Source organism: Vicugna pacos, chromosome 5, assembly GCF_048564905.1.
Source record: "Vicugna pacos chromosome 5, VicPac4, whole genome shotgun sequence".
Lineage (NCBI taxonomy): Eukaryota > Metazoa > Chordata > Mammalia > Artiodactyla > Camelidae > Vicugna > Vicugna pacos.
In genome coordinates this window covers 38963712-38990821 of record NC_132991.1, presented here as the reverse complement: position 1 = coordinate 38990821, position 27110 = coordinate 38963712, and the positions used below count along the sequence as shown (strand labels likewise).

Here is a 27110-nt window from a genome sequence, read left to right as displayed (position 1 = left end):
CTGTCTCAGTTTCATTATTTATAAAATGAGCAGTAGTAACAGTATCTAGAGCATACACCAGCTATGAAGAGGAAATGAGCTAAGATTAGAACAATGCGGAGCCCACAGTAAGTGCTAGAAATGCGTTACAAATTACTCTTACTATTTAGAATGACATCCAAATTCCTTTGTCAGGCACTCAGCATCCCTCATGATTGTGCCCTGGCTCTCCTGTCTGGCGTTAGCCCTTTTCACTCTCCATACCATTCCCCGCTTGCACCAACAAAGTTCTTCTCTAGCTATACTGAACTACTTGCAGTTATTTTGAACCTTTCACTCTTCTTCTTGGATTAGGGTCTCTGCACATGCAGCTGTTCTCTCTGGAAAGTCTCACCTCACATAATTTGCCTAATTAAATTCTATTCTTCTTTAGGACATAGTTTCATAGTCTCCTCTGCAAAGGCTGTTTGGTCTCCCACTCCTGGACCAGCTGCTCTGCCTGCCTAGATGCCCTGTAGTACCTGTGTTTTCACCTGCCTTCATAAAACCTCATTGTAACTGCTTGCTTCTTTGGCTCTCTCCCTCATTAATCTATAAGATTCTTGGAAGCAAAATTTTCTGGGGGCAGAGCCTGTGAAGGTGCCTGACACATAGGGCACTTGTAATAAATATCTGCTGCCTTCATGAATGAATAGGATAGCATAATATGGTTGTTAGTTCAAAAGTGAAAACAAAGCAAAGCATACTGGTGGCAATTATATAAATGTCCTATTTGTTTTTTTCCCAAAATAGTCAAGTACACGGGAAATACATAAGTAAATGTGGCATTTGGAATATAAATACACCTTAAATGAAAGTCTGTATCCATTATTACTCATTTTAAAAATGTACTGGAAAAAATACACTTAATGTTACAAATTATTGAAACCAGATAGAAAAAATCAGATTGGCAAACTGATTGTTTCTATTTATAATTATTTCTTACCTTTTTTTTCTGGTTTTTTCAGTTAGGGCCTCTTCCTTTAACTTTGAGATAAGCATGTTCACTGAGCTTGGCTTACTGGACTGTAATGCAGGACCAAATGAATGGAAGCACACTGGGGAAATACAAATATATTTTTATTCATCACGGCAGATGCTCTTTGAAACTTGACTTGTGAGAACAGAAGTTCCATTAGTGTGTTTTTCATTTGTTCTTCTGACAGATAGAGGCCAAATGACACAGTGGAAAGATCCTCAAGTAAGTGTCAAGAGAGAAACTTGTATCCTAGCATCCTCTTTGCCACTTTAAATAGCCTTGTGACTGTAAGCGTGTCATCCAACATCTCTGAGGCTTAGAAATGGGAAAGAAAGACACTTTGTAAGTGGCACAGCATGGATGGATGGTAGAAAGGCTCTGATATATAGGTGTCTGGGGAGTCCTGGTTTTGCCACTACTACTCGGGTGACCACTGCACCATCTTGTTTCCATTTTCTGTTTCACTCATTTACATATTGTAAGTGCTCAGTATATACTGACACTTTATTAGGGGACTCAGGAATGAAACACATGGCTCTCCTCTAGAGGAGCTCAGAGTTCAGTGTAAAAGACAGAAATCCAAATCTCTGATAATATTATCTCTAGTCACGCATCCCAAACATTTATGTGCGTAAGGATCACTGGGGGGTTTTCTTAAAATGCAGATTGTGCTTGAGTAGGTCTGGGTAGAGTCTGAGATTCTACTTTTTTGAGAAGTTCCCAGGCTATGGCGCTCCAGAGGGAGATGGAGTTAAGGAATGAGTAATAGAAGGTGCAACGGGAGGTATTATATGCACTTGAGCAGAGGGGATATTTTATACAGGACACAGAAGTGTGAATGGCCATGGTGTGGGTATGGCAAAACAGCCAACAGATTAGGGGACATGGCCCCACCTAACTGCAAGGAGTCTGGGAGTAGTCTTCCAAGTATCCAGGACAGGTAAAAGAGCCAGGAACTGGTGGGCACCAGTAAGGTCTGCCGAGACTAGGCATCAGCCAATGTACTTCTTCAGTTTTATTTAATCTTCACAAAAGCTTTACAGAGTAATATTATCCTCATTTTTGCAAATGAAAAAAACCAAAGTGGTGTGGTGAGGCAGAAAGAGATGTGGGTCAGAGGTCCTGGGCTGGGATCTCAGCTCTGTTAAGTATTTAGTTGTAAGACAGATCAGCTGACTTGTCACTAGTTCTGGCCAAAATGTCGAGGCACATAAGAGCCAGGGTGAAATTTTACTTGCTCTCTTCACCTGATGCTAGGACCAAGGAGACCATGAGTTCTAGATGGTAGAGGTTCAGATGGTGATGCTTCTGTCCGCTGGGATCTCTGAGTAACTGTTAGAAGAGGACCTCTGCCATCCTATCACGGGGATAAATCTTTGTTTTGTTAAACTCCTGGGATTTGAGAGTAAATTTTTTTTTTACAGCAATTTATCTTAGTCTATCCTAATACACTGGCCCATTATACATCCTCCACAAATTTTCTTATTTCCTTTGACAATAATTTAGGGCACAGGGTAATAGAAATAAGCTTTAAATTTAAAAAAATTTAAAATTTAGGGCATGCATTACCCAGCCGCATATAATGTATTCTTATTCCAGGTCCTGAGACAAACCAAAAGCAGCTTATAATAGTTGAGAAAGTAACTGTGTCCTAAGACCAGCTGAAATGAAAAATCCATTCGCTGTCAGAAAAGTCACCTCTTATTAAAGATCATTTCTCTCATTCCTCCAAACCAAATTATTTAAGGTTAAAAATAGCAAAAGAACCTTATGAAAAACATATAAATGCTAAAAATCTCAGCTTGAGGTTTCAGCAACTATTCTTAACATACCTTCAGAGGGTTTTGACTGTCATTACTACAAATAGAAGACTTCCAGGAAGGAATTATTCAACAAAAAGAAGTCTTTTATTTTCTCTACAAATTTGGGACATGGGGAGAAAGATGAGAGTAAATATAATTTCAAGTTTTCCGCTCAAACAAATCTAAATGCTTCTGCCTAGCATTCAACGTCTTGATGATATGTTCTCATTTGCTAACTAACCGCATTTCCCACTTTTTTCCCAACATAGACTCCATTTTAATCAAGTCTTCTCAAAGTCCACAAACAAGCCATATTCATGCTTTCTTTATGCCTTTATCCATTTGCCTGAAATGCCCTTCTCTCTTACTTAGAGAATGGTCTGCTTCCTGCAGTTGTATTTTGTCCTTTAAGATTCAATGCCTTTTTCAAAACTGTAGAATAGATAAACAAGATTATACTGTATAGCACAGGGAAATATATACAAGATCTTATGGTAGGTCACAGGGAAAGAAATGTGACAATGAATATATATATATGTGCATGTATAATTGAAAAATTGTGCTCTACACTGGAATTTGACACAACACTGTAAAATGATTACAAATCAATAAAAAATGTTAAAAAAAACTTTTAAAAAAAATTCAATGCCTTTTTAAAAAATTTGTTGATTTGATTGGATTTTACCTTTTTAAAAAAACTGGGGATATAATTGAAATATAACATATTAGTTCCAGGTATATAACACAATATATGTATATATTGCAAAACGATCACCACAGTAAGTGTAGGTAACACCTATCAATACTTTTTTTATGCCAAGCAATTTTGTCTCTTATCTGGACTGTAAGTTCTCAAGAACAGAAATGATTTTTTACAGTTCACCTCCATCTCCTCAAAGCTCTGGCATAGTACTGAGCACACCATCAGCAGTAAATAAATACTTCTTGGTTGATTGGTTTGTGAGTGTATGTGGGGATGGTTGGGTAATGCAATTTGAGCAAGAATAATAGAAAACAAACTGGTTGCCAAAGGGGAAAGGAGAGGTGGGATAAATGAGGAGTTTGGGATTAATAGATATATGTTACTATATATAAAATAGATAAACAACAAAGACCTACTATATAGCACAGGGAACTATATTCAGTTTCTTATAATAAGCTATAATGGAAAAGAATCTGAAAATATATGTATATATCTGTATATGTATAACTGAATCACTTTGCTGTACACCTGAAACTAACCATGTAAATCAACTACACTTCAATGAAAAAAACTAAATAAATAAACAAATAAATACTTAAAAAAAAAAAGAAGAATGGAAAATTGAAGAGGTTCCAGCAGAAGGACTCATGACTGAAGCCAGAATCAGTGTCTGGAGGTGTGTGGGGGGGGCTTGACTGTCATGCTCTGATGTTTCTAAAGGCTGAATATTAACAATTACTGACCATTGGACAGTAGTCTTACCACAACTGCCTCACTGAGAAAGAAAGCAGGCAGTGAAGCACTTCAAAAACTTTCCTGCTTGGGAATAGCTCTGGTGGCTAGAGAAAGAGACCCTAAAAATGATACCGTTCACATTTTAACATTGGACATTGCATTCTGTGCTACTGTCTCCACTTTTGAGAAGCAGATATATGATCAGTGGGCATACTGTACGTGCTATGTCATTTTACCCAAGCTGTCATCTAAGTCATAGATGCAGCACAAAGATGTTTCATGTAGCAATGGAATGTCAGTTGGTTCATAATGTGATACACACTCATGTGAAGTGTTTTAGCATCAATAGATATAAATAAATATTTAAGATGTTTGGGCAGGTTTTTCTCAGCTGCCTCGTTGTACTGCACTCTCCTGTATCCTATTATGAAAATAGTGCTCAGATATATTATGTTAAACTAGGTGCTGAGCTAGATTTGACATTCCTGAAAAGGAAAGGTCACAGTAGACAGCCATGAACTGCAGGGCTTGAGCAAAAGCAGAGGAAGGAGGGATTGATGTAGCTGTTACACTGAGTTCAGTTGATTCATTTGATAAATATCTCTTGGATGCCAGGCATGGTTCCAGGCACTGAGGAGCAGCAGGTGAACAAGACAGATACCCTCTGCAACTATGGGGCTTAGGTTCCATACGGGGTGATTGTCTAATCAACAAATGAATGAATGCTCAAGACAGACTGAGACAGTGAGTGACCAGTGCTATGAAGAAAATAAAACAGGATGTTGCAACAGAGTAGTGAGAGAAGGAAAAGACTATCTGGGGAGGTGACATGTAAGCAGAGGCCTAAGTGACACAGGGGAGTAGCTTTGCCCTAACGTGGGGAAAGAGTATCCCAGGACAGGCCTTCAGGCAGCAGTGAGCTTGTGTCTGAGGAACAGCAGGGAGGCCAGTGTCACAGAAGTCTGGAGAAGGCGACAGGAGTGAAAGGGATGAGTCAGTCTTGCAGGCTGTAGGGAGCAGTTGGGTTTTAACTTAATTAAAGATTGGCTCCCCCACCACTGTTTTACTGACCCTGGTATGACCTACAGGGATTCCACCTGCTCCTAGGGTGTAGCTCCAGGTCCAGGTTCTCTCTTTTCTCCTGTCCCAGGTGCCATTCTGAGGACTTCACCATCTTTCAAACAGGAAGACGTAGTGTCTTTGGGGGATTTTTTGGAGAAAACACATACCCTGTGGTGCATTAGCCCTTCCTTATAAAGTATACCTGGTCCTCATGTGTGGCTATTTTGCAACGAAGGTGTACTAGTTATGGCACTGAAATCTGAACATGAGAAGCTGTATTTCATGTCTTATGGTGTTGATGACAGGGCCAACTTATCCATGTGGCACAGTGCCCATGGCCCATGATCCTTTATTTAAAACATACAAGTGTTTTAATTTATCTTAAAATTCAGAAGAAAAAATGAACTTTCAGGTTAGAGAAAACAAGGAGTATCATTTTTAAGCCAATGCAGTCATAAAATATAATTTTAAATATTTTTACAGAAGAAGAGGCCCACAAAAGCAATGTGTGTAGGGCCCATGAAAGTCATAATGCAGCCCTTGTTGGTGCTTATGCGATAATAGATACTAAAGTACTGCTTACTCTTCAATGCAATTATTGTCCTCACAGAAAAATATTTTATCTGGTTCATTCTAGTTTATTACTTTAGTAGACTCCAAACTATTTGAATAGTAAATCTCTTAACAGTGGAAAAAATTCTGTGTACCCTATACGTGTATTTTTACTTACAAAGTGTGTGTGTGTATATATATATACTATAGTTTGATTATATGATATGAAATATAATATATACACAGTTATAAGCATATAAATAGAAGATTTTAAAGTCTAGATTAAAGATGAAATGTTTAAATAATTTTTAAAGTTACCAGTGATATATAAAATCTTTGCTTTTAAAGTTATTGATTATCTTCAGTGAAAAAAATATAATTGAATATGCTGAATTTCTATGAAAGTCTTATTTTAACATTTAGTGATCTGAAAGTCAAGTTAAAGATTTAACTTTTTAAATTGGTCTGAAAGGCTAACACAGTTGAAGAAGATACTTTATCAAACATGTTATATTCCAATGAAATGAGTACATCAAGGGAAATACTTAGGAAATCATGATACTTGCTTTTCAATCTCGTCTACCAATTACATAAACATTTTTTGAAATTCCGTAACTTGGTGTCTTCTTGGGTAAAAATCACTTGTTTCTGACACCTAATCAGAAGTTGTAGCATTGTTATATTTTTAGCAATGAGTTCAAGATCCACTGAAATATTCATTAAGGAGATTTTTAAACAGATTATAAAATGTTAGTTATTTTTAAAAAATAAGATAAATTAGGATTTGGGGATTAACAGCTACATACTACTATATATAAAATAGATAAACAACAAAGACTTACAGTATAGTACAGGGAACTATATTCAGTATCTTGTAATAACCTATAATGGAAAAGAATCTGAAAAAGAATATATATAACATGCATAACTAAATCATTTTGCTGTACACCTGAAACTAACACAACATTGTAAATCAACTATTCTTCAATAAAACATTTTAAAAATAAGGAGTAGTTATGAGAGTATTTATAGATGTCATATTTACAACTGTTCTTGAAATGCAGCAAAATCACATGACAGAAACATCTCCGAAGATCCTTTTTCAAAATGCTTTCTCTGTATGAATGGTGAGTTTCTCTCAAGAACAGTTAATGAGTCACTCATTGTTGGAGCATCCACTTCATCTTGATGGGCTGGATAAAAATATGTCTTTTTTCAAAAAAAAATCTACAAGGTAGCATTCTACTGAGACTCACCTACCAGTGCAGCAAAGGACAGCAAATTTGAAGCATTTATCTAATTTGTAAAAAAAAAATGTATAACTCAATTTTTATTTCGACAACCACTTCAAATACTTCAATGAGATAACTAGAGAATATCTTTGTAGGACAAAATTTGTGGTCACTGTCTTTCTCGTTACAAAATATTTAAAAGTTATAATACTTAAAACAATAAATTTTAAAATTTATTTTTAAAATAATTGTAAATAATTTAAAAATTTTTAAATTTATTGTTTTAAGTATTACAACTTTTAAAGGAAATTGCAATACCTGGCAAAATGCTGAAAGGGAGCCCAAGAGTGGTGGAGTGATGCTGGTTATCATAGTGTGCACCTTGCACTCATAGTATGACCCATGACCTCCCGATACTCAGGGGGTGAGGTACCAGTGTAAATATCTATATTAACAATTAATACAACTGAATTTCTTTTCTATTTTTCTAAGACAAGAAATAATTATAAATAGAAGGCTTGATATTTTCTTCTTGTACTATAATGGATTATTTGACTCTGATTAACACTCTGCCAACTTGCCATTGGGTGTTTCTCATCTTTAAAAAAATTTTTATTCTAATTGTCTTCTCCTAGTGTATTTACAATGACATCAACTCTTCTTTTAATTTTTGCCAATCAAAATGTTCTTCAAAAATAGATTACTGACACTTTTTAACAGTCTGTGTATTTACAAGGATTCTTTTCAGGGCTTCTCATATCAGTTGAAATTAATAATAGAGATTAATTGAAGAAAAAAATCCTTTCTGCAATTAGAAAGCAATTTTCCAAAGCCTCTATTCATTATTCAAAAAAAACCAAGCCTAGATTAGCAAAAAAATATTCAGAAAGTTATGAAATATGTATATTCTTATTAAGACTGAGCAAACACAGGGAATATAGCCAATACTTTACAATAACTTTGGTGTGTAATTTATAAAAATATAGAATTACTATGTTGTACACATGAAACTAGTATAATATTATAAATCAAGTATACTTCAAAAGAAAAAAAGATTGAGCAAACAAATTTTGATCTTGAACAAGATATTTTTTCACTTTTTGTTTGCTTTCTGTAAAAGCATCATATACTGATACAATAGAAATATGCTATGTGTTAATCAATCAAAAATTTCTAATATAGAATAATTTTTCAAAACAAAAAAATTACTTAACTTACTAAAGATTGGAAACCAGAGGGCAAAGAAGGATTAGTATTTCAGAGACAAAATATTAGAAATAGAAAAGGGAACATTAATAACTGAGATAAAGTAACTCCATTAGTTTACTACTTTCAATTCAAAGTCTACTATAGCATCAATTGCTAGCAATTCAACTCATATTTGAATTAAGTCTAACACTTGGCTTAGAAGAACATTCCTGAATGTTTTAAGAATTTACCAGGAATCCTTTGTGCATTAGCATTGCCCATTACTTTTATTCAGAATGGGATGGGGGGATGCCTGGGAAAATAAGCCAGTTATGAAGTAGCATTGTAAAAAAAAATTTTAAAAGTAAATGGCCACAAAAAAATTCTATTCAGCTCATCAAATTTGCCTTGGCCTAATCCATATTTACCAACTTACTTCCTCCTAGCTATTTTCATCATTTTCTATCATTAAACTAAGACAGTAGTTCTCAGTCTTGAAACTAGCAGAAATAACCCCCTGAGGGAAGTAATAACTACCTACCTCTTTGACCGCGCCTTCTCTGTCTACTTTGAGGCTTCTTCTTCCTCCTTCTGTCCCCTAAATGTTCCTACTTCAGATTTGTTCAAGTCTTTACTTTTTACTTTTAATACCCTTGCCTCTGATAATCTCATTCATTCTATGATTTCAACTACTGCCTGTCTACAGAGGAATTCCAAATAAGTGACTCTAGCTGAGATTTTTCAAGCTATTGTCTCATGCCACCCAGGAAGCTGGTCACCAACATTTGACTACACTATGAGCAATACAAACTTAATGTCTACCAAACCAAAAGCATGATCTTTCTACATTGTCAATTTAATGTCTCCGTTTCTATATTGCTACATTCCCCTACCTATATTGTCTTGAGACTTGGAGCTCTTTGAATTATCTGCCTCCTCCCTTACTGTCCCATCCTGACTATCATAACACGCACTATTTTCAATAACATGTTAACTAGTCTCCTCATTTCCAACTGAGGAACATGTCAATTTGTGTCATCACTCTAAAGCATGGCTTTGATCATGTTTCATATTTTCTTTAAAAACGTTTGCTTGCTTCCTGTTTACTTATAAAAGAATGTTCAGATTCCTTAGTCTCCCATTCAAGAATTTAATGAGATCATTAAATCATTGTAAGTCATACTTTTCTAGATTCATTGCCCATCATCCTATAACTTACAGCTTATACACTAAAGTTGAGCTTTACTACTTAATATTTCCCCAATATAACATGGAATATCCTACCCCTTCATTTTTGCTGATATTGTGTTGCTGCACAACCTTCAAAACCTAATTCAAGTTAAACCTTTTCCAAGAAATTTTACCTGATGGCTCTAGCTTAGCTGTGGTCTCTATTGATATATTCCCATGGACACCATGAGGCGATGGAAAGGTAATTTGGGATTCTCTGAATCTAGGTTCCAAAGTCATTCTGTTAGCTTTGTTACAAGAGGAAACATTTAATTAAGTCTTGGTTTTTTACATCTAGAAAATGAAATAACATAGCTTACCAAGAAGTTCAAAAGAAATCCTGTGTGGTGTGATTAATGTCACCAGGAGAGAGTCTAGTTGAGTAGCTACCAATAAGCCTGTGAAGGTAAAATTTTTATTTATTCAGATGTATCAAATACCAACTAAGGACCAGGCACTTTAAAATAAAGACTGATGAGCAAGATAAACACAGTCCCTGCCTCTTCTGAGTCTTAGAGTCTAAAGTCACCTCATCCCAGAGTCTAGTTCTCCACTTTTCAGACTCAGAAATGACCTGGATTGATTGGATTAATGCATATGATACTTGCTAACAACACCCTTAACAATGATACATGAAACCAGAATAAACAATTGCATATTTATACTGAAAATGTAACTGTCAAACAGACTCCTCAACATGGTCTAACCAGGTAGCTATATGGAATTAGAATCAGAAGGGGAAAACGTTCAAATATCTGATGGACTTGGGTTCTGACAGCCAGATGGGCCAATCTCTAAAACAGGAAGACAGACTTTCTTTCTTAATACATGTGTATGAAGACAAGACATCTGGAATATCAAGTCCAGGAGAGACTACAGAATGATACGTCTCTCCTATTTCCTTCAATTTCCTAAAGATTCTGTAGAAGAGGTTCCCAAATATTCCTATGGATCTTAAAGGTAGAGATGGAAACGCTTGCCATAAATCTCTGTACAAGGTGTTAGCTCATGGTGAGGCTGGGGGTTATGCTGAGAGAAATGGATAGAACTCTGAACTAAATTTTGAGCAGATCTTATGAATCCTCACGAGGCAAAGAGAAATCACTGAATAAAAAAGGATGAACTCAACTAAGTATCTGCCATTAGGCAAAACAGCAGCCCAGGGTCAAAGATGAGATTTCATTAACAAGCCAAAAAAAGGTCATTATTTCCACACCTATTTTTAAGTTGTGGATTGGACTCCTATAAAATTATGTATTTGCTAATATAGTATCTAAAATTCTTGAAGGCTGAGACGAAGCTTGGCTTGGCTTTCTGTTAGAACACCATACCCACTAGACAATACTCTCGGCATCAAAGCTTAAGAAAGGAAGGGATGGCCTATCTTGTCCTTAAACAAAGAGAATACACATTATCTAGACATCATCTCCACATTGGTAAACCCGGTGATGAGAGAGATGTTTGAGGACCGGAAAAGGCTTTAGATGGAAGCCTGAGAAGTAGGCTTGAGATGGCATGAGACTTAAGTAGTACTAGGCTGGCACCAGAAGGGAGGCTGAAATCTTATCTCTGGCTTCCTCCTACCCCTTTGATAATCTAGGGTCTCTTAAAAGAGAGATTCCTAAGAGACATTGGCTGGGCAGGACTGAAGGGAAAAGATAGACTCAAAATAGCCTTGACAAAATAACATTTCTCTAGCTTTGTCCACATTCACCCTGTAGTCCTTCCAGCCCCTCACAAAATGCATGAGTGCAGTGTAATCATAATAAGCTGTTAACTATTACTTTTATATATCCAGCTACCTATCACTAGGTTCATTCCAAAAATTATCTGAGGTGGCTAGCACACATACAGCAAGATAACAATAAAAATAAAAACCACCACCAAAATATAGAAGAGGAAGTCAAAGTCAACGCTAAGCTTAAGGAAAGGAAAATAAGCTACAACCAGGAGTATCATTCATACACAGAATGCAGGCTTTTGGGATCTGTATACTTGCTATAATGGTGACACTGAGCTTTCTTATACAAGCATTTGAACTTTGCAGGTATATTCTGATTTCCTTGGAAAATCCAAGTTCCTTAGAACATGAGGAAAAAGATGATCTTTAGGGAAAGAAGAGTATATTAGCATTTATTTAGAGTATACTGTCAGATTTCCTTAGGCCTAAACTTCTGGTGTACGGCTGGTTTAAAACCTGTTACCTGAGATTTCAATTCCTGCAGAATGCTCCTTAAGTGAACTTTCGTTTCTATTTTATTTTGCCACTATCTCAACTTTTTGCCTTTTCTTCCTTCCCTCCCTCTCTTCTTTCCTTCCTTTCTTTAAAACTCTAATACTGATGCTTGCTTAAGACTTTCATTCAAAGGCTAGTCTTTGGCTTTGCTGCCATTGCTATTTAAATAGGAGATACCTGATTTGTTTATATATTTTTTCAAAGCAAATTAATGAGAAGGAAACTACATTGAGCCACTGAAAGTAATAAAAGTTGAAACATAAAATATTTTATACTTTCAAGTAAGAAGTCGGTGGCAGAATCTCTGTAAGCCACCTGGAGCTCAGGAGTCTGAGAGAGTTAAGCTTTTTGGTCTAATAAAGGCAGGCCTGCACAGGTGTGCTGGTAGGCAGGTAAGCAGCAAACGTCACGCTCCAGGGCTGGAGAATAACACATGCTCCCTGGAGTATTGTTGTGGTTTTCTTTTCCACTTAAAAACATGATATTGTACTGAGTGTAGCTCATAAAAGTGTCAGACTGATAGGTTCGCAGCCCCAAATTTCTTTCTGCAAAGCAAGAGCAACACAGGCAGGGATATTATAAATTTGCTGAAACATTTTTAGTAATGGGACTTAACTGGGGCAATATAGGAGCTTATAAGCATGCCAAAACTTTTAAATGAATCAGGTTGATCATCTGAAGGCTGTGATAGGAGATAAATGAATAAATTCATAAGAAGCGCAGGTAGCTTTACACGTCAACTCCATTGCTGCTCCTAGAAGTTTCATTTTTAATTAGGCACAAAGATTATATAAAATGGCCATTCAGGGCAGAGGGCCACTTAACAGAAGATAATGGGCTCTCCAATCTTTTGCGCTCCTATGAAATAGGTCCTGCACTGACTGGCCATGGCACCACTCTCCTGTCTTGGAAGAACCTACATTGTTACTATTGTTATATCCTGTGCTTTATATTATTCAGGTGTGGACTTTATTTTCCAAAAGCCACTAAAAAAAATGTATGGCTCTTAGATCAGAAAGAAGATGCTTAAGCCTTCCCCACAATTACTAACTGCTTTGCTAGTACAGCTAGCTATAGGCAGGGGGGCTATAAAAGTCCTGTTTCAGAGGAATAAAACATAGAATAGGTTAAAATTTGATGACAAAAATTCATCTGTCAATTCTAGAGGACAGCTGAAAGGCTGAGCAATTTTTTTATACTCTTGTGAGGGCTATGACAATAGGGCACTATCAAGGTAGAGAAAGGAGTCCTGGTAACACCGCTTGATTTGGGATGGGTCACCGAAAGGATGTACTCTAGCAGTAATGGCGGATCATCACCAGATGAGATAATTCCAGGCTGCTAGTGCTTTCAGGAAGCAGGCAGAAGCAATTATAATCATTTTGAAAGGAAACTGGCATCATCCTAGGCCTCCAATTATTTCTAAAAGTTATTTTGCAAATCATTGTCAGATAAACAATAAAAATAAATAACCAGGAGCTTAAAGAGACAATACAACATGAATCAAATATAATGAGAACTGTAGACAATAGACACATAGGGGGTTCAAATGCTGGCATTATCAGACACATGTTCTAAATAACACCTATTATTTTCAAGGAGATAAAAGACAATATTAAGAGTTTTAACAGGTATTTAGATACCAAAAATAAGATAACATAAACTTATATATGAATGAATGGATTAATTAATATCTTGGATTCAGCTGAAGAAAGATAGGTCAAAAAAATACCTAGAATAAAGTATGGAAAAATAAAAATTTGGTAAATGCATGAGGAAGGTTAAAAGATAAGGAGAGCATAATAATAAGGTCTGAGATATATATAATTAGAATCTCAGAAAATGAGAAAAGAGAGAAAGGGGAAGGAGCACTATTTGAAGAGATAATTGCTGAAAACATTTCCAAGTTGACAAAAAATATTATGTCACAGCTTCAAGAGCACTTACAAACTATAAGAAGAATAAATAAAAAGTAATCTTTACCTAGGTACATCATAGTAAAATTTCTGAAAACCAGCAAAGGAAATCTTGAGTAAGGGGGGTGAACAGGACTCAGATTACTTTCAAAATAAATGACAATAAGACTGAGTTGATTTCTCAATATAAACAATCAAGCCAGAGTTATAGAAGGATATATTCATAATGCTGAAAATAAGTAGTGTCAACCAAGAATTCTATAGCCCAGCAAAATATCCTTTAAACATGAAGCTGTGCAGAAAAGAACATTTAACAAAATCCTATACTTCTTTATAATAAATACTCAAAACTAGGAACAGGAGTTAACTTTTTCAACTTGATAAAAGTCATCTATGAAAACACATGGCTAACACCATACTTAATACTGAAAGATTGAATTTTCCCCTCTATGATAAGAATCAAGACAAGGATATCTGTTCTCATTATTTCTGTTCAACTTTGTACAAGAGGTTTGAGTTAGGACAATTAGGAAAAAAGAAAAAAATAAATAAAAGGCATTCATATTGAAAATGAGGAACTAAAATTGTGTTTATTTGCAAATGACCTGATTTTGTACATGAAAAATTCTGAGAAACCCAAAAACCTCTGCCAAAACCCAAAAAACTATTAGAACTCATAAGTGAGTTTGGCATGATTGTAGGATACAAGATCAATATACAAAAATCAATTTGATTTATATAAATTAGAAATGAATAATCCAAAAATGAAATTAAGAAAACAATTCCATTTATATTAGCATCAAAATTTAAAGTACTTAGTAATAAATTTTTAAAAAGTAGTACAACATTTACAGTCTGAAAACTACAAAACATTGTTGAAGGAAACTAAAGAAGACCTAAATAAATAGAAAGATATTCTGTGTTCATAGATTGGAAGACAATATTTTTAAGAAGACAATATTCTCCAAATTGAACCAAAGATTAAGTGCAATCCCTATCAAAATCTCAGCTGGTCCCTTTGCAGAAACTGACAAGCTGACCTTAAAATTCAAAAGGAAATTAAAGGGACCCAGATTAGCCTAAACAATCTTTTAAAAAAAAGAACAAAGTTAGAAATTCCCAATTTCAAAACGTACACTAAAAATCTACAATAATAAAAAGAGCTTCGTATGGCAAAAGAAACAGATCCATGGACTAGAATTGGAAATCCAGAAATAAATCCTTGTATTTGTGATCAATTGATTTTTTGACAATGATGCCAAAAAAATTCAATGAGTCAAAAGGTCTTTTCAATAAATGATTCTGGGACAAGTGAATGTACACATGTAAAAGAATAAAGTTGGACTCCTTTTCTACGTCATATATGAAAATGTATCATGACTTTAAGGGCTAAAACTCTAAAACTGATCAAAGAAAATATAGCAGTATATATTTGTGACCTTGGCCTTCTTAGATATGGTGCCAAAAGCAAACGTGTCCAAAAGTTGGACTTTATTAAAATTTAAAACATTGTGATTAAAAAAAAATCATCAAAAAATGAAAAAATTCACAAATGGAAGAAAATATTTGTAAATCATATCTTATAGCTGACTTGCATCTAGAACATGTAAAGAAATTTTGTTAAGTCACTAATAAAAAGACAAATGACACAACTGATAAATGGGGAAAGGATCTGAATAGACATCTCCGAAGAAGATATACAAATGGCTGGTAGGCACATGGAAAGATGTTCAACATTGTTAGCCATTTGGGAAATGCAAATCAAAACCATAATGAGATACCACTTGGCACCCAATAGAAATGCTATACTCAAAAGACAGATAAAAGTATTAGTCAAAATGTGGAGAAATTGGAACACTTACACATTGCTGATTGGAAAGCAAAATAGCGCAGACACTTGGAAAAATACTCTGGCAATTCCTTAAATGATTAAACACTGAGCTACCGTATAGCTCCATAATTTCAAAGAGAAGTGAAAACACATGTCCATACAAACACCTGTACTCAAATGTTTGTTGTGGCACTATACACAATAGCCAAAAAGTGGAAAAAATCCAAATGTCCATTAAGCGATGAATGGATGAACAAAATGCACATTATTTCTCAGTAACAAAAGAATGAAGTACTTACACATGCTACAACATGTATGAACTTTGAAACTTATGCTAAGTGAATGAAACCAGTTATAAAAGACCATGTAACTCCCAGACTTCAGACAATACTACAGAATTACCGTAAACAAAAACATACATATGGATCAATGGAAGAGAATAGAGAGCCCAGAAATAAACATACACACCTATGGTCAATTAATCTTCGACAAAGGGGGCAAGAATATACAATCTAGAAAAGACAGTCTCTTCAGCAAGTGTTGTTGCAAAAGCTGGACAGCCTCATATAAATCAATGACATTAGAAGATACCCTCACGCCATACATTAAAAATAAACTCAAAATGGCTTAAAGACTTAAACTTAAGACAAGACACTATAAACCTCCTACAAGAAAGCATGGGCAAAACATTGTTTGACATAAATCTTAGCAATGTTCTCCTAGGGCAGTCTACCCAGGCAAGAGAAACAAAAGCAAAAATAAATAAACGGGACCTAATTAAACTTACAAACTTTGGCACAGCATAGGAAACTATAACCAAAACAAAAAGACAACCTACAGAATGGGAGAAAATATTTGCAAATGATGAGACTGATAAGGGCTTAATTTCCAGAATATACAAACAGCTCATGCAACTTAATAACAGAAAAACAACAACCCAATCCAAAAATGGGCAGAAGACCTAAATAAGCAGTTCTCTAATGAAAACATACAAATGGCCAAGAGGCACATGAAAAAATGCTTAATATCTCTAATTATCAGAGAAATACAAATCAAAAGTACAATGAGGTATCATCTCATACCAGTCAGAATGGCCATCATTAAAAAGTCCACAAACGACAAATGCTGGAGAGGGTGTGGAGAAAAGAAAACCCTCCTCCACTGTTGGTGGGAATGTAGTTTGGTGCAGCCATTATGGAAAACAGTATGGAGATTCCTCAAAAAACTAAAAATAGACTTACTATATGATCTAGCAATCCCACTCCTGGGCACATATCTTGAGAAAACTATAATTAGAAAAGACACATGCACCCCAATGTTCATAGCAGCACTATTTACAATAGTCAAGACATGGAAACAACCTTAATGTCCATCTACAGATGACTGGATAAGGAAGTTGTGGTATACATGTATACAATGGAATATTACTCAGCTATAAAAAAGAACAAAACAATGCTATTTACAGCAACATAGATAGACCTGGAGATCATCATACTAAGTGAAGTAAGCCAGAAAGAGAAAGAAAAGTATCATATGATATCACTTATATGTGGAATGTTAAAAAATGACACAAATGAACTTATTTACAAAACAAACAGACTTACAGACATAGAAAACAAACTTATGGTTACCAAGGGTGGAGGTGGAAGGGTGTGGGAAGGGATAAATTGGAAGTTTGAGATGAGCTGATGCCAACAACTATATATAAAATAGATAAACAAGTTTCTATAGTATAGCACAGGGAACTATATTCAATATCTTGTAGTAACCTATAATGAAAAAGAATATGAAAAGGAATATATGTATATACATGTATGACTGAAACATTATGCTGTACACCAGAAATTGACACATTGTGAACTGACTATACTTCAGTAAAAAAGACCATATATAACAACTATGTTGAGATATAGTTCACATACCATACAATCCACCACTTAAAATGTACAGTTCAATGGCTATTAATATATACACAGATTTGTGCAACTAACATTGCAACTAATTTTAGAACATTTTCATCACCCTCAAAAGAAACTCATATCCATTAGCAATCACTCTCCATTTTACTCCAATCTATGCAGCCCTAGGTAGCCACTAATCTTCTTTCTGTCTGTAAGATTTGCTTATCCTGCACATTCCATATAAGAATGTTCTAATATCCTTGCATTATCTGGAAAGATGGTGAAACGAAATAAATATAATTTGATATAAGAATATATGCTATAATCTCTGATACATTCATTAAAAGAAAAGTAAAAATGTACATTAGTCCCCAGTTAATAAAGCAGGAAACAGATGGCACACTTGAGCTGGGTAATTTGAAAAGAGGTTAATAAAGGAGCTCTTTATAAATATGTGACCAAGTTTAAATAAAACAACACAACACATAACAAAAGGAGATAGTGCAGAACTCCACTGTGTCAAGAACTGTGAAGGGTCAGAGATTTTACTTAACTTGCAAGTTGACAAATTATCCTGCTGTAGTTTTAAGGAGGCTGGCAGAAGACACAAAACTCCTGGGTCAGAGACAAAGGACAGTTTGTCACTCACAGCAACAGCAGTAGCCAGAGTATCAGCATTTGAGCAGTTCTCTGAGCCTGAAATTCCCATAGGGTTAAATAAAGAGGTCAGGTAACTCTTACACATGCAGTGGATTGCACTGTAGGAGAGGAGCCATGCCACATGACAGGGGAATAAGAGCATAAATATCCCAACTTCATATTCTTCCCACTGTTCAATCTCTTGCTGATGTCTTCCACTGAATGAAACCAACTAGAAGTCAGAAAGCAAGAAAGTTCTTTGATGTCATTCATAAAGTTGACCTTCCTGGGGCCCAAGGCAGGGTAGAAAAGGACGGAAAATGAACCAGATGGGACAAACAGATAAGCAGAGGGGAAAACATGGAGTAATACAAAGTAATCCAAGAGGAGATAAGAAAGAAGGGGAAAGGAACACAGAAATGGTTAGACAAGAAGAGAGCACTTAATAGGATAGAGATTTAACCCCAAATATTCTTCAGTAAAAGCAATGATCATCTAATTGGATAAAAACCAAATTAGCAAAGAGCTCTAGTCATATGTCATTTACTAAAGACACTTCTAAAACATGGACGTTAAAAAATGTTGACGCTGAAAGTATGGAAAAAAGATGTACCATAAAATGTCAGCCAAACTGTATTAATATCCGACAGACTTGAAAGCTGAAAAGCTACTAGAGAAAGGAGGTCACTTCAAAATGTTTAATGCTTCAGTTTACTGAGAAGACCTACTAATTCTAAATTTGTAAAATAATACACTAAAATTAACTTCTAAAAATACAGCGTTAAAACATATGAAGCAAAATAGAAGATATAAAACAAAAAAAACTGGAATCACAGTGAAAGATTTCAATATGACATCTTTCAGGATATAGTAGAACAAACAAAACATCATTATGAATACAGAGAATTTAAACAACATGGTTGACACATTTGATCTAATTAACATATTACGTATAGAACAATAAATCCAACAACTGCAGAAAACAACTATTATTATATTATTATTATAGGTGTTGACCATATGCTGAGCCAAAAAGTAAGTTTCTACAAATGTCAAAGGATTGAAATCATACAAAGTACATTCTGTGACAAGGTAATTAAACTATATATTTTAAAAAAAAGAACAAAACAAAAAGACAACTAGAAAAATCTCTATCACAATGGAAAATATAAAATATCTTGAACTGAATAGTGACAAAAATACAACTTATTAAAGCTTGAGAGATACAGTTATGGAAATAACTGAAAGGAAATACATGTTTTTAAATGTGAATATTAAGAAATATGAAAAGCTAAATATCAATGAGCTATAAGCCTCCATGTCAAACATTTAGAGGGCAAAAAAAAAATAACAGCAAATAAACTCAAAGAACATAGACGGGGGAAATAGAAAAGAAAGAATAGAAATAAGCAAGATAGAACATAAACAGACAACAGGTTATTCTTGAAAAACTTTACAATTCAAAGTCTGGTGAATATAATGAAGAAAAAAGAGAGAAGGCACAAATATCCAATGCTAGAAATAAGGAACATGCTGACATGGTAAATCCTTCAGGTATTAAAAAGTTAAGAAGAAAATATGAGTAATTTTCTGCTAAAATATTTGATAATTTAGGTGAAAGAGATAAAGTCCTAGAAAACACAACTTATCAAAATCAACATTGGAGTCTAGTTTACCATTAGAAAATCAACATAATTCATTACTTTAATAGAATGAAGGAGGAAAACCGTATCAATTCAATATATGCAGAAGTACTGTTTAATAATATTCAATATCCATTCATGATAAAAATTCTTAGCAAACAAGGTATATAAGGGAACCCTCCTTCCTTATCTGAAAAAGGATATTTATGGTAAGGGTATGACAATATTATATTTAATATCTATCCCTTTGAGATTGGGAATAAGACTGGAATCTGTGCTATCAATACTCACATTCAATATTGTACTCATTCCTAAGCAGTGTAGTAAGATTAAAAAAGAGACATGAAAGACATAAAAATTAGAAAGACAGCAATAAAACTGTCATTATTCATAGATAATATGGTCATTTACATAGAAAACCTAAAATTCACTGCATTCAGTGAAATTTTTAGAATTAATGTGTGAAAGCAATGTGGATAAAAAGATCAATACATACAAATCAGTTGTTTTTCTCATCAACAACAGATGATAGAAAATCAAAATTTAAAAATGTATCCAAAATAGTATAAAAAACATCAACTATCTAAGAACATGTTTAAAAGTATATATGCAGAAAGCCATAAAACATCATTGCGACAAATTAAAGATATAACCAAAAGGAAAGACAGAGCAATTTCATGGATTGGGCCATTATTTTTTTAAAATATTATTCCTCCTCAAACTGATTTATAGATTTAATACAATCCAGTCAAAATCCTAGCAGGTCTTCGTAGAAATTGTGAATCTAATCCTAAAATTAATAGCTTGAAGAAGAATAAAATGAAAAGTCTTGTTCTATTGAATATTGACAACTTTTATAAATCATAGTAATTCAAGCAATGTGATATTGGTATAAATATTGATAAATACATCAGTGGAATAGAAGAAAGAGCCCAGAAAAGACCCATGAAAAGATAAACAATTGAATTACGACAAAAGAGGGACTGCACAGTTGTGAGGAAAGAATAATCTTTCCAATAAATGAGCCCATGACAATTACCAATTTATGGGGAAAAAAATTAAACAACCTCTATACTCCACACCTTCACACATTCATACCATTAGAAAAAAAAATCAGTCTTGGGTGGATCACAGATTTAAAAGTGAAAAGCAAAACAATTAATTTCTGGAATATATAGGGAAATTTTCTAAGCAGGATATAAAAATACAATCATAAAAAGATAAATTTGGCTATATTATACTTAAGGGCTTTCTTTTATAAAAAGATACCATTTAGAGATCTTGATGTAAGACACAAAAAGGGAGAATAGATTTACAAAACTTAACTAACAAAGAGCTGGTAATTAGAATATTAAAAGAATAAGAAAAAGACAGACAACCCATCATAAAATGGGACGGAGATGTGAATTGGTACTTATCAAAAGAGAATGTCCAAATAGCAAATAATCAACTGAAAGAAGTGCTCAATCTCTACTCATCAAGAAAAGTCAAATTCCACCATGAGATATCACTATATGTTCACCAGAATGCCTACTGCAAAAATTCTAATAATATTCCAATTGTCAAGGATGTGAAGAACTAGGGAAACTTATGCATTGCTGGTGATGGTGAAAAATCGGTACAATTAATTAGAGACATGGGCAGTACCTACAGATGAGCATAGACACACCATGACCTCACAATGCCACTCCTGTACAAGCCAAGCAGAAATGCGTGCATATGTGCACTAAGAGAATGGTGTTAAGTGTTCACTCCCACAGTGCTAATAACAGCCCAAAGCTGGAAGGAGCCCAGATGCTTATCAGTAGTAGATAGGGTAAATAAGTTGTGGTATTTACATACAATAGAAGAATTGGAAAAACCACAGCTACTTCTAAAAGCATGCAAGAATCTCATAAATAATATGTTAAGGGAACCAAAGCAAGCACAAAAGGGTCATACTGCATGATTTCACTTATATTAAGGGTCCAAACCAGACAACCTACTCTATTGTGGGTAGGGATGGCTATTTACGGTTACACTGAGTTGATTACTATGAAAATCTGGAATGGAGGGCAAGGCTTTTGGAGGACTGACAGTAATGCATTATATGACCTAACTCAGCGTTTACCTTGTGATAAGTCATCATACATTTTTGTTTCTGAACTTCTTTTCTGTACATGGGTTATCTTTCCCAATATAAAGGGTTAAGAAGTTTCATTTGATGAGAAAGGGAGAGAGGAAAACAAGGTGGACACGTTTTCCTTAGAGGCAGGAAGGCTGGGATCCCTGGAGAGAGACAAAGGGGGCAGAAAAGGCTTACAAATGGGGGAGGGGCCAAAGACAAACTGCTTCCTTTGCAATTTTACTGGCTCAAGTCAAAAGAGACAACAGCCACTACGGGAGAACTCGCTCTCTGGTACCACATCTACCTTATTGTTTCAGATATCTTTGTTAGTTATGGGGAGGAAAATCTCTCTTTTTAACATCCCTTTTGACAGAAAAATGCCTCCATATTCTCTTGGGCTGTACTAGGTCTGATAGTATTCTGCACCTTTTATATTGCGAACAGTTCTCTATTTAGAATCATTTTTGGGGGGTAAACCTCTTAGATACAAAAACTAGCTCTTTTGTTGGCTTCTTCAAAAGCGTGAATGAGGAAATTCTATCATTCTTGGTATAGATTCTCTAGGTGTCTGGGAGTAAATTCAATATTTAATGCCAGTCTACAAAACTACTGAGGTTCTCATTCCTTAGAGATTTGTTCTTTTTCCTTTTTGCTCCTGATGACTGCAGGTATTACAATTTTTACCCATGGGGGTTAGAGGAGGAGCTTACAGCCTGCATACAGACAATCCCAGGATTTCCACTAAATGAGAAAACGCCCAGAGAGGGGAGACACAATTGGGATCTCATTCTAACCAACGAATACTCTTTCTTGAGGTTAAGAATTTATGCTGGGAAATAGAGCAGCGTACTCTACTGGGAATAGTATTTCCCAGTGATTCCAAAGATACAGTTTTCACCTACCATTTTCTCTGACAAAAAAGACAGCCTGCTGTGTGTGTGTGTGGGGGGGTGTTGCTGAGAGTACAGAAGGGACAAACTTCAGCCATTGATTCACTCTCCTGCTAAAATGCTCAAATTGTATCATTTTTAGAAAGGAGCAATGGCTGCCTGCAAGACTTCTTGATGAAAATAGGAATGATTGATGATGATGATTATGATGAAAGTTTTCTTTATGTCTTTGGCTCAAATAATTTGCAAATACATGCCTCTTTTTTTTATTTTGCTGGAATAATCTCAACATATCTGTATGCTTTTACAATAAACTCTCTTAAAACCCACACACAGAATCTAGACCATACTTCAGGGATTTGGATGTGACTGAGGGCTTTGCCTGGCATCAATATATGTTGGCTATCATTATGATTAGTATTTACTAATTTTATCCCACAGGAGAACTACCATTTCGTCCTGGCTTAGCCATTGCATTGTATAAAGTGTCCTGGAGGCCATGCCCAATGTGTGACCCAGGGCAATACTGCTCTATATTGGGTCTTAATTTTGACATCAAGAAAATGAAGAACTTGGATTCTGTAAGCTCTTTGACTCAAAGACTTTCTTCTTCCACGAAGTACTCTAGGTTTCCCACAGGCTGGGGGTTAGTGACCCCTGGGTGTCAGCAGTGGTTGATGCGAAGATGAGCGTGTGCGCACGCGCGCGCACGGATATGGAGAAGAGGGTTTTGCCAGTTTCTTTGGGAGGCAGTGTTTGCCTTTCCTTGGACAGAGGTTGTGAAGGTTAAGAAAACCTGGTGAAACAGATGCCAGGGACAGATGTTACCTAATTTGGTCAAAGAACAACGGGTGTGTAAAACATTTGGAAATCCTGAACAGTGCGCTGGGATGGAGGTACTTATTGGAAGAGCAGAAACAGAATTACCACCCAGAATTCAGAGTAGGGTTGCTGCATCTCAGAGGGTGAGCACAATATAATTAGTACTTCAAATAGTCTGGATTCTGGGGATGGAATCTAATGGGTTGGAAGCCTGAGTGCACCAATTACTAGTGCTCTGTTGTACCAGGTACTCCGAGACTTTGAGCCCCAATTTTTTAATCTGTAAAATGGGGCAAACATTCTGTTGTGAGGGTGGACCAGGACAAGGCAGGGTGGGGTTTTCCCTGTTCAGCAGGAAAAGAATAGAGGCTTTAAAAGGTTTCCCAATCTCATTAAATGAGAGCTGCACTTATCAGAATAAAATTAATAATTTTTCTAATTCCTAAGACGCCGTCAGGTTACTCATACCTCACTGAGAATTCTCAAACGTCTCAGTAGTTTTCTATAATGATTGTAATCCCTGCTGCCCTGGCCACTCCTTTCCCCTCGCCCTTGTCTTTAGCAGCGGAGTGGAAGGAAGAAGAGGCACGCGGGGCAAGGGCCGGGACAAACCTGGTCCCCTGGCCTCCTGGCACGGTGGCGCCTGTCATGGCGGCTCGGCGTCAGCTTAGGTGATCTCAGATGGCAGGTCAGGGAGAATGAAAGGGTCTGGGGGTCCGCGCTGCCCAGACCCTTGTCCCGCCTGCGGTCGGCTAAGCTGGCCCGTTGGGAGCGCCGGCTCACATGGGTCCCGCCTCCCGCGGCGCGGGCCCGCCCCGACCCTGAGCTCAGCCTCGCGCTCGGACGCCCACCTGGGGAGGCGGCTGCCCGAGCCTCGGGCGCCGGCAGCCAGGCCACGGCACGGGCGGCGCGAGCCCCACGCCGGCGACCCCAGCGCCCCGGGCCCCGCGCGGAGCACGCCCGGCGCCCGGCGCCCTCCCCGCCCCCTCCGCGCCTCGCCCCGCCGCCCGCGGCCCCCACCCACCGGCCGCTCCTCCCCTCTCCCCACCCTCCTCCTCCGCCCCCTCCCCTCCCCCGCCGCCTCGCCTACTGCTCCGCCGCGCGTCTGAGCCGCCCGGGCCCGGAGCGCAGGCGGCGAGGCCACCGCACCTGCAGCGCGCTCGGGCTGCCGAGCCGGCACCTCGCCTCCCGACGCCCGACCTTCTTCTAATCCCGCGCCGGGTCTCTCATGACGCCCAAGCCCCCTGGCCGGCGACAATGACCACTTCCCTGCAAGATGGGCAGAGCGCCGCGGGTCGGGCGGCTGCCCAGGACTCGCCTCTGGCTACTCAGGTGTGCGGCGTTGCCCAGGGGAGGGGCGACGCCCGCGACCTGGCGCCGGCCCCCTGGCTGCACGCGCGGGCGCTCCTGCCCCCTCCGGACGGGACTCGCGGCTGTGCTGCAGACAGGTAGGCAGCCCTCGGAGGGCGCGGGGGAGTGTCCTGGGTTGGCAGCTGGCGAGGGGGTGAGGAGGCGGTCCTAGGGGGTGAGCCATGTGCCCAGAGCTGGGCCAAGTTTGTGAAAGTCTCTGAAGACAATTCCCTTTGAGCTGGCTCCTACCGGATCAGCAGGACATTGCGATCTCCCAGCGCCTTATAAATAGCATCACCGTTTCATTGAAGCTCGGGATCTCTCTCGCCTCTGCCCATCCGTGTGAACTAGGAGGCCAGGCTCCAGGCTGACCGCCCCCTTCCTTTTTCCTTCGTGGTCTTGCGTTTAAAAAAATTCTTTTTCTTTTATATATTTAAAAAATCATAGAATAAATGAGTTCACCTCCCACATAGAGTCTTACAGCGACCCTGGAGAGGCAAAGCGCGGATTGACATTTGAGCAGTCTTGCTGTTCAGCAGGAAAGAATAGAGGCTTTAAAAGGTTTCCCAATCTCCATAGCATTCAGCATTAAGTGCCTGTAGAGTTCACAATTTTGCACATACTTTAGAAAAGAAAAAGCCTGCAGCAATACAAAAATCTATAGTCCTTTATATTCATACATTTAAATGGCACTTTTTTCCCCCCAGATTTTCAAAGTGCTTCAACTTCACTGAAGTTAAAATTACTCTGCAGTGGACTCGAGTACATTTATACTAGCAAGTTCTATTCACTTACCTCCTCAAAAACACTGCCTTGCAGTTTAGTATCTATAAGCACTTGAAAAATCAACAGACTGTGTGTGGGCAACATTGTGAATGAAATTTGAAGTGAGATGAACCACAGCTATAATTAATAAACCATAACTTTCAAAAGTTATTAGTAAAATAGAATAGGGATGAATTCACTAAATGTTTATGGACTTTGTCAATTTAATGAATGCAAAACAGTGCCTAACTCCTCGGGATGATTTTTGCCTCAGTAATTGTGTAGTCTGTATTTCAGCTTCAGGAAAATTATCAAAAGTGCTGGAAATGGGGTTTCCAGGCCCAGTGATTTTTTTTTTTAGCCAAAAAAAAAAAGAATACTATGGAAGATTGATTTATATCAATTGACATGTTTTATTTTGACCCACAGAAAGTACATCACAGACCTTTGCTGTATACTTTATATAATATCAGTGTTGTCACAGAGTAGTACGTGCTGGCCTTAACTTTTTAATCGTGACAGCAATTATATTTTACATTCTGTTTTATGTAAATTACATCCTATGTTCTCTTGGTGTAGGAGAAAAAAGAAAGATCTTGATGTTCTGGAAATGCCATCTATTCCAAACCCTTTTCCTGAGCTATGCTGCTCTCCATTTACATCTGTGTTGTCAGCAGGCCTGTTTCCCAAAGCAAATTCAAGGAAAAAACAGGTATGCATTTTAAAATGTTCTAATTCAAAAATCTTAGGAGTTATATGTCCATTTAGTCTTTAAGATACTCAGTAACTTACATTAGTAACAAAGGATTAGCATGGCCTATTTTAAATAACTCTACTGACTGACATAGTTCTTTGCCATTAGTTTCCTTTAGGGTCTCAGTGTTCACATCTGTATAGTGGGAATGTTAAAACTTTCCTGTCAGGCTTTTGGGATGGGTTAAACGAAAGTATATATGAAAGTACAGAGCCTGGGAACTATTATTATTCACATTGTAGGTAGGAGAGTTATATATGATAGTAGATGATGAATTGTAAGTCAACATGAGATCAGTAGTATTGGGATGAGAAAGGGATTGATTGGTTCCTTTAATACCTTCCTTAACCTTTCACGTTTTCAACCCAAGCCAACCTGATTTATTAAAGGAAAGTGATACTGGTGAATCTGTGGTGAAAGGTGTTTGGAGTTTAGGACTCTACTGGTCTTCTTTCATTTTAGTGAATTCCTCAGTTTGGAGGCTTCTGGCTGCAGAAAGCAGATGACTTGTAAGTGATGATTAGCTTATGGACTTAATTTTTATGATTTCCTTTGTTTTCAAGTTTCTAGTTTGGGACTGACTTAAGCAAATTAGACTTCAAAGACCAAGCAACTATGGGGAGACCCATCACAATTATACATTTTTGGGGGGGAAAAAAATCTATGTATCCTAGGATAATCCCAGCTCTTGTGAATATACATCTGCCCAATTTTGAATCAGCAAAACAAAGAGAAGCTTCACTAGGCAAAATGTA

General features: G+C 36.9%; 1 protein-coding gene and 1 long non-coding RNA gene across 4 annotated transcripts in view; one reads left to right on the top strand and one right to left on the bottom strand.

Annotated features, from left to right (window-relative positions):
* The window catches only part of LOC107033366 (uncharacterized), a 41435-nt gene extending 16648 nt beyond the window's left edge, over positions 1 to 24787 (bottom strand). The window contains exons 1-4 of the long non-coding RNA XR_004190050.2: positions 24636 to 24787; positions 9822 to 9899; positions 6694 to 6750; positions 965 to 1076 (exon numbers count right to left, since the gene is read on the bottom strand). This is a non-coding gene — a long non-coding RNA (uncharacterized lncRNA). The remainder of the gene's footprint in view (positions 1 to 964; positions 1077 to 6693; positions 6751 to 9821; positions 9900 to 24635) is intronic.
* The window catches only part of GRB14 (growth factor receptor bound protein 14), a 110113-nt gene continuing 107455 nt past the window's right edge, over positions 24453 to 27110 (top strand). For 2 of the 3 annotated variants that reach the window (XM_031678430.2, XM_031678431.2), the window contains exons 1-2: positions 24573 to 24934; positions 26181 to 26313. In XM_031678430.2, coding sequence (XP_031534290.1) covers positions 24744 to 24934; positions 26181 to 26313 — 324 coding nt within the window. In that variant the 5' untranslated portion in view covers positions 24573 to 24743. Of the gene's footprint in view, positions 24935 to 26180; positions 26314 to 27110 lie in introns of all 3 variants that reach the window. The other variant, XM_031678429.2, reaches the window with a different exon arrangement.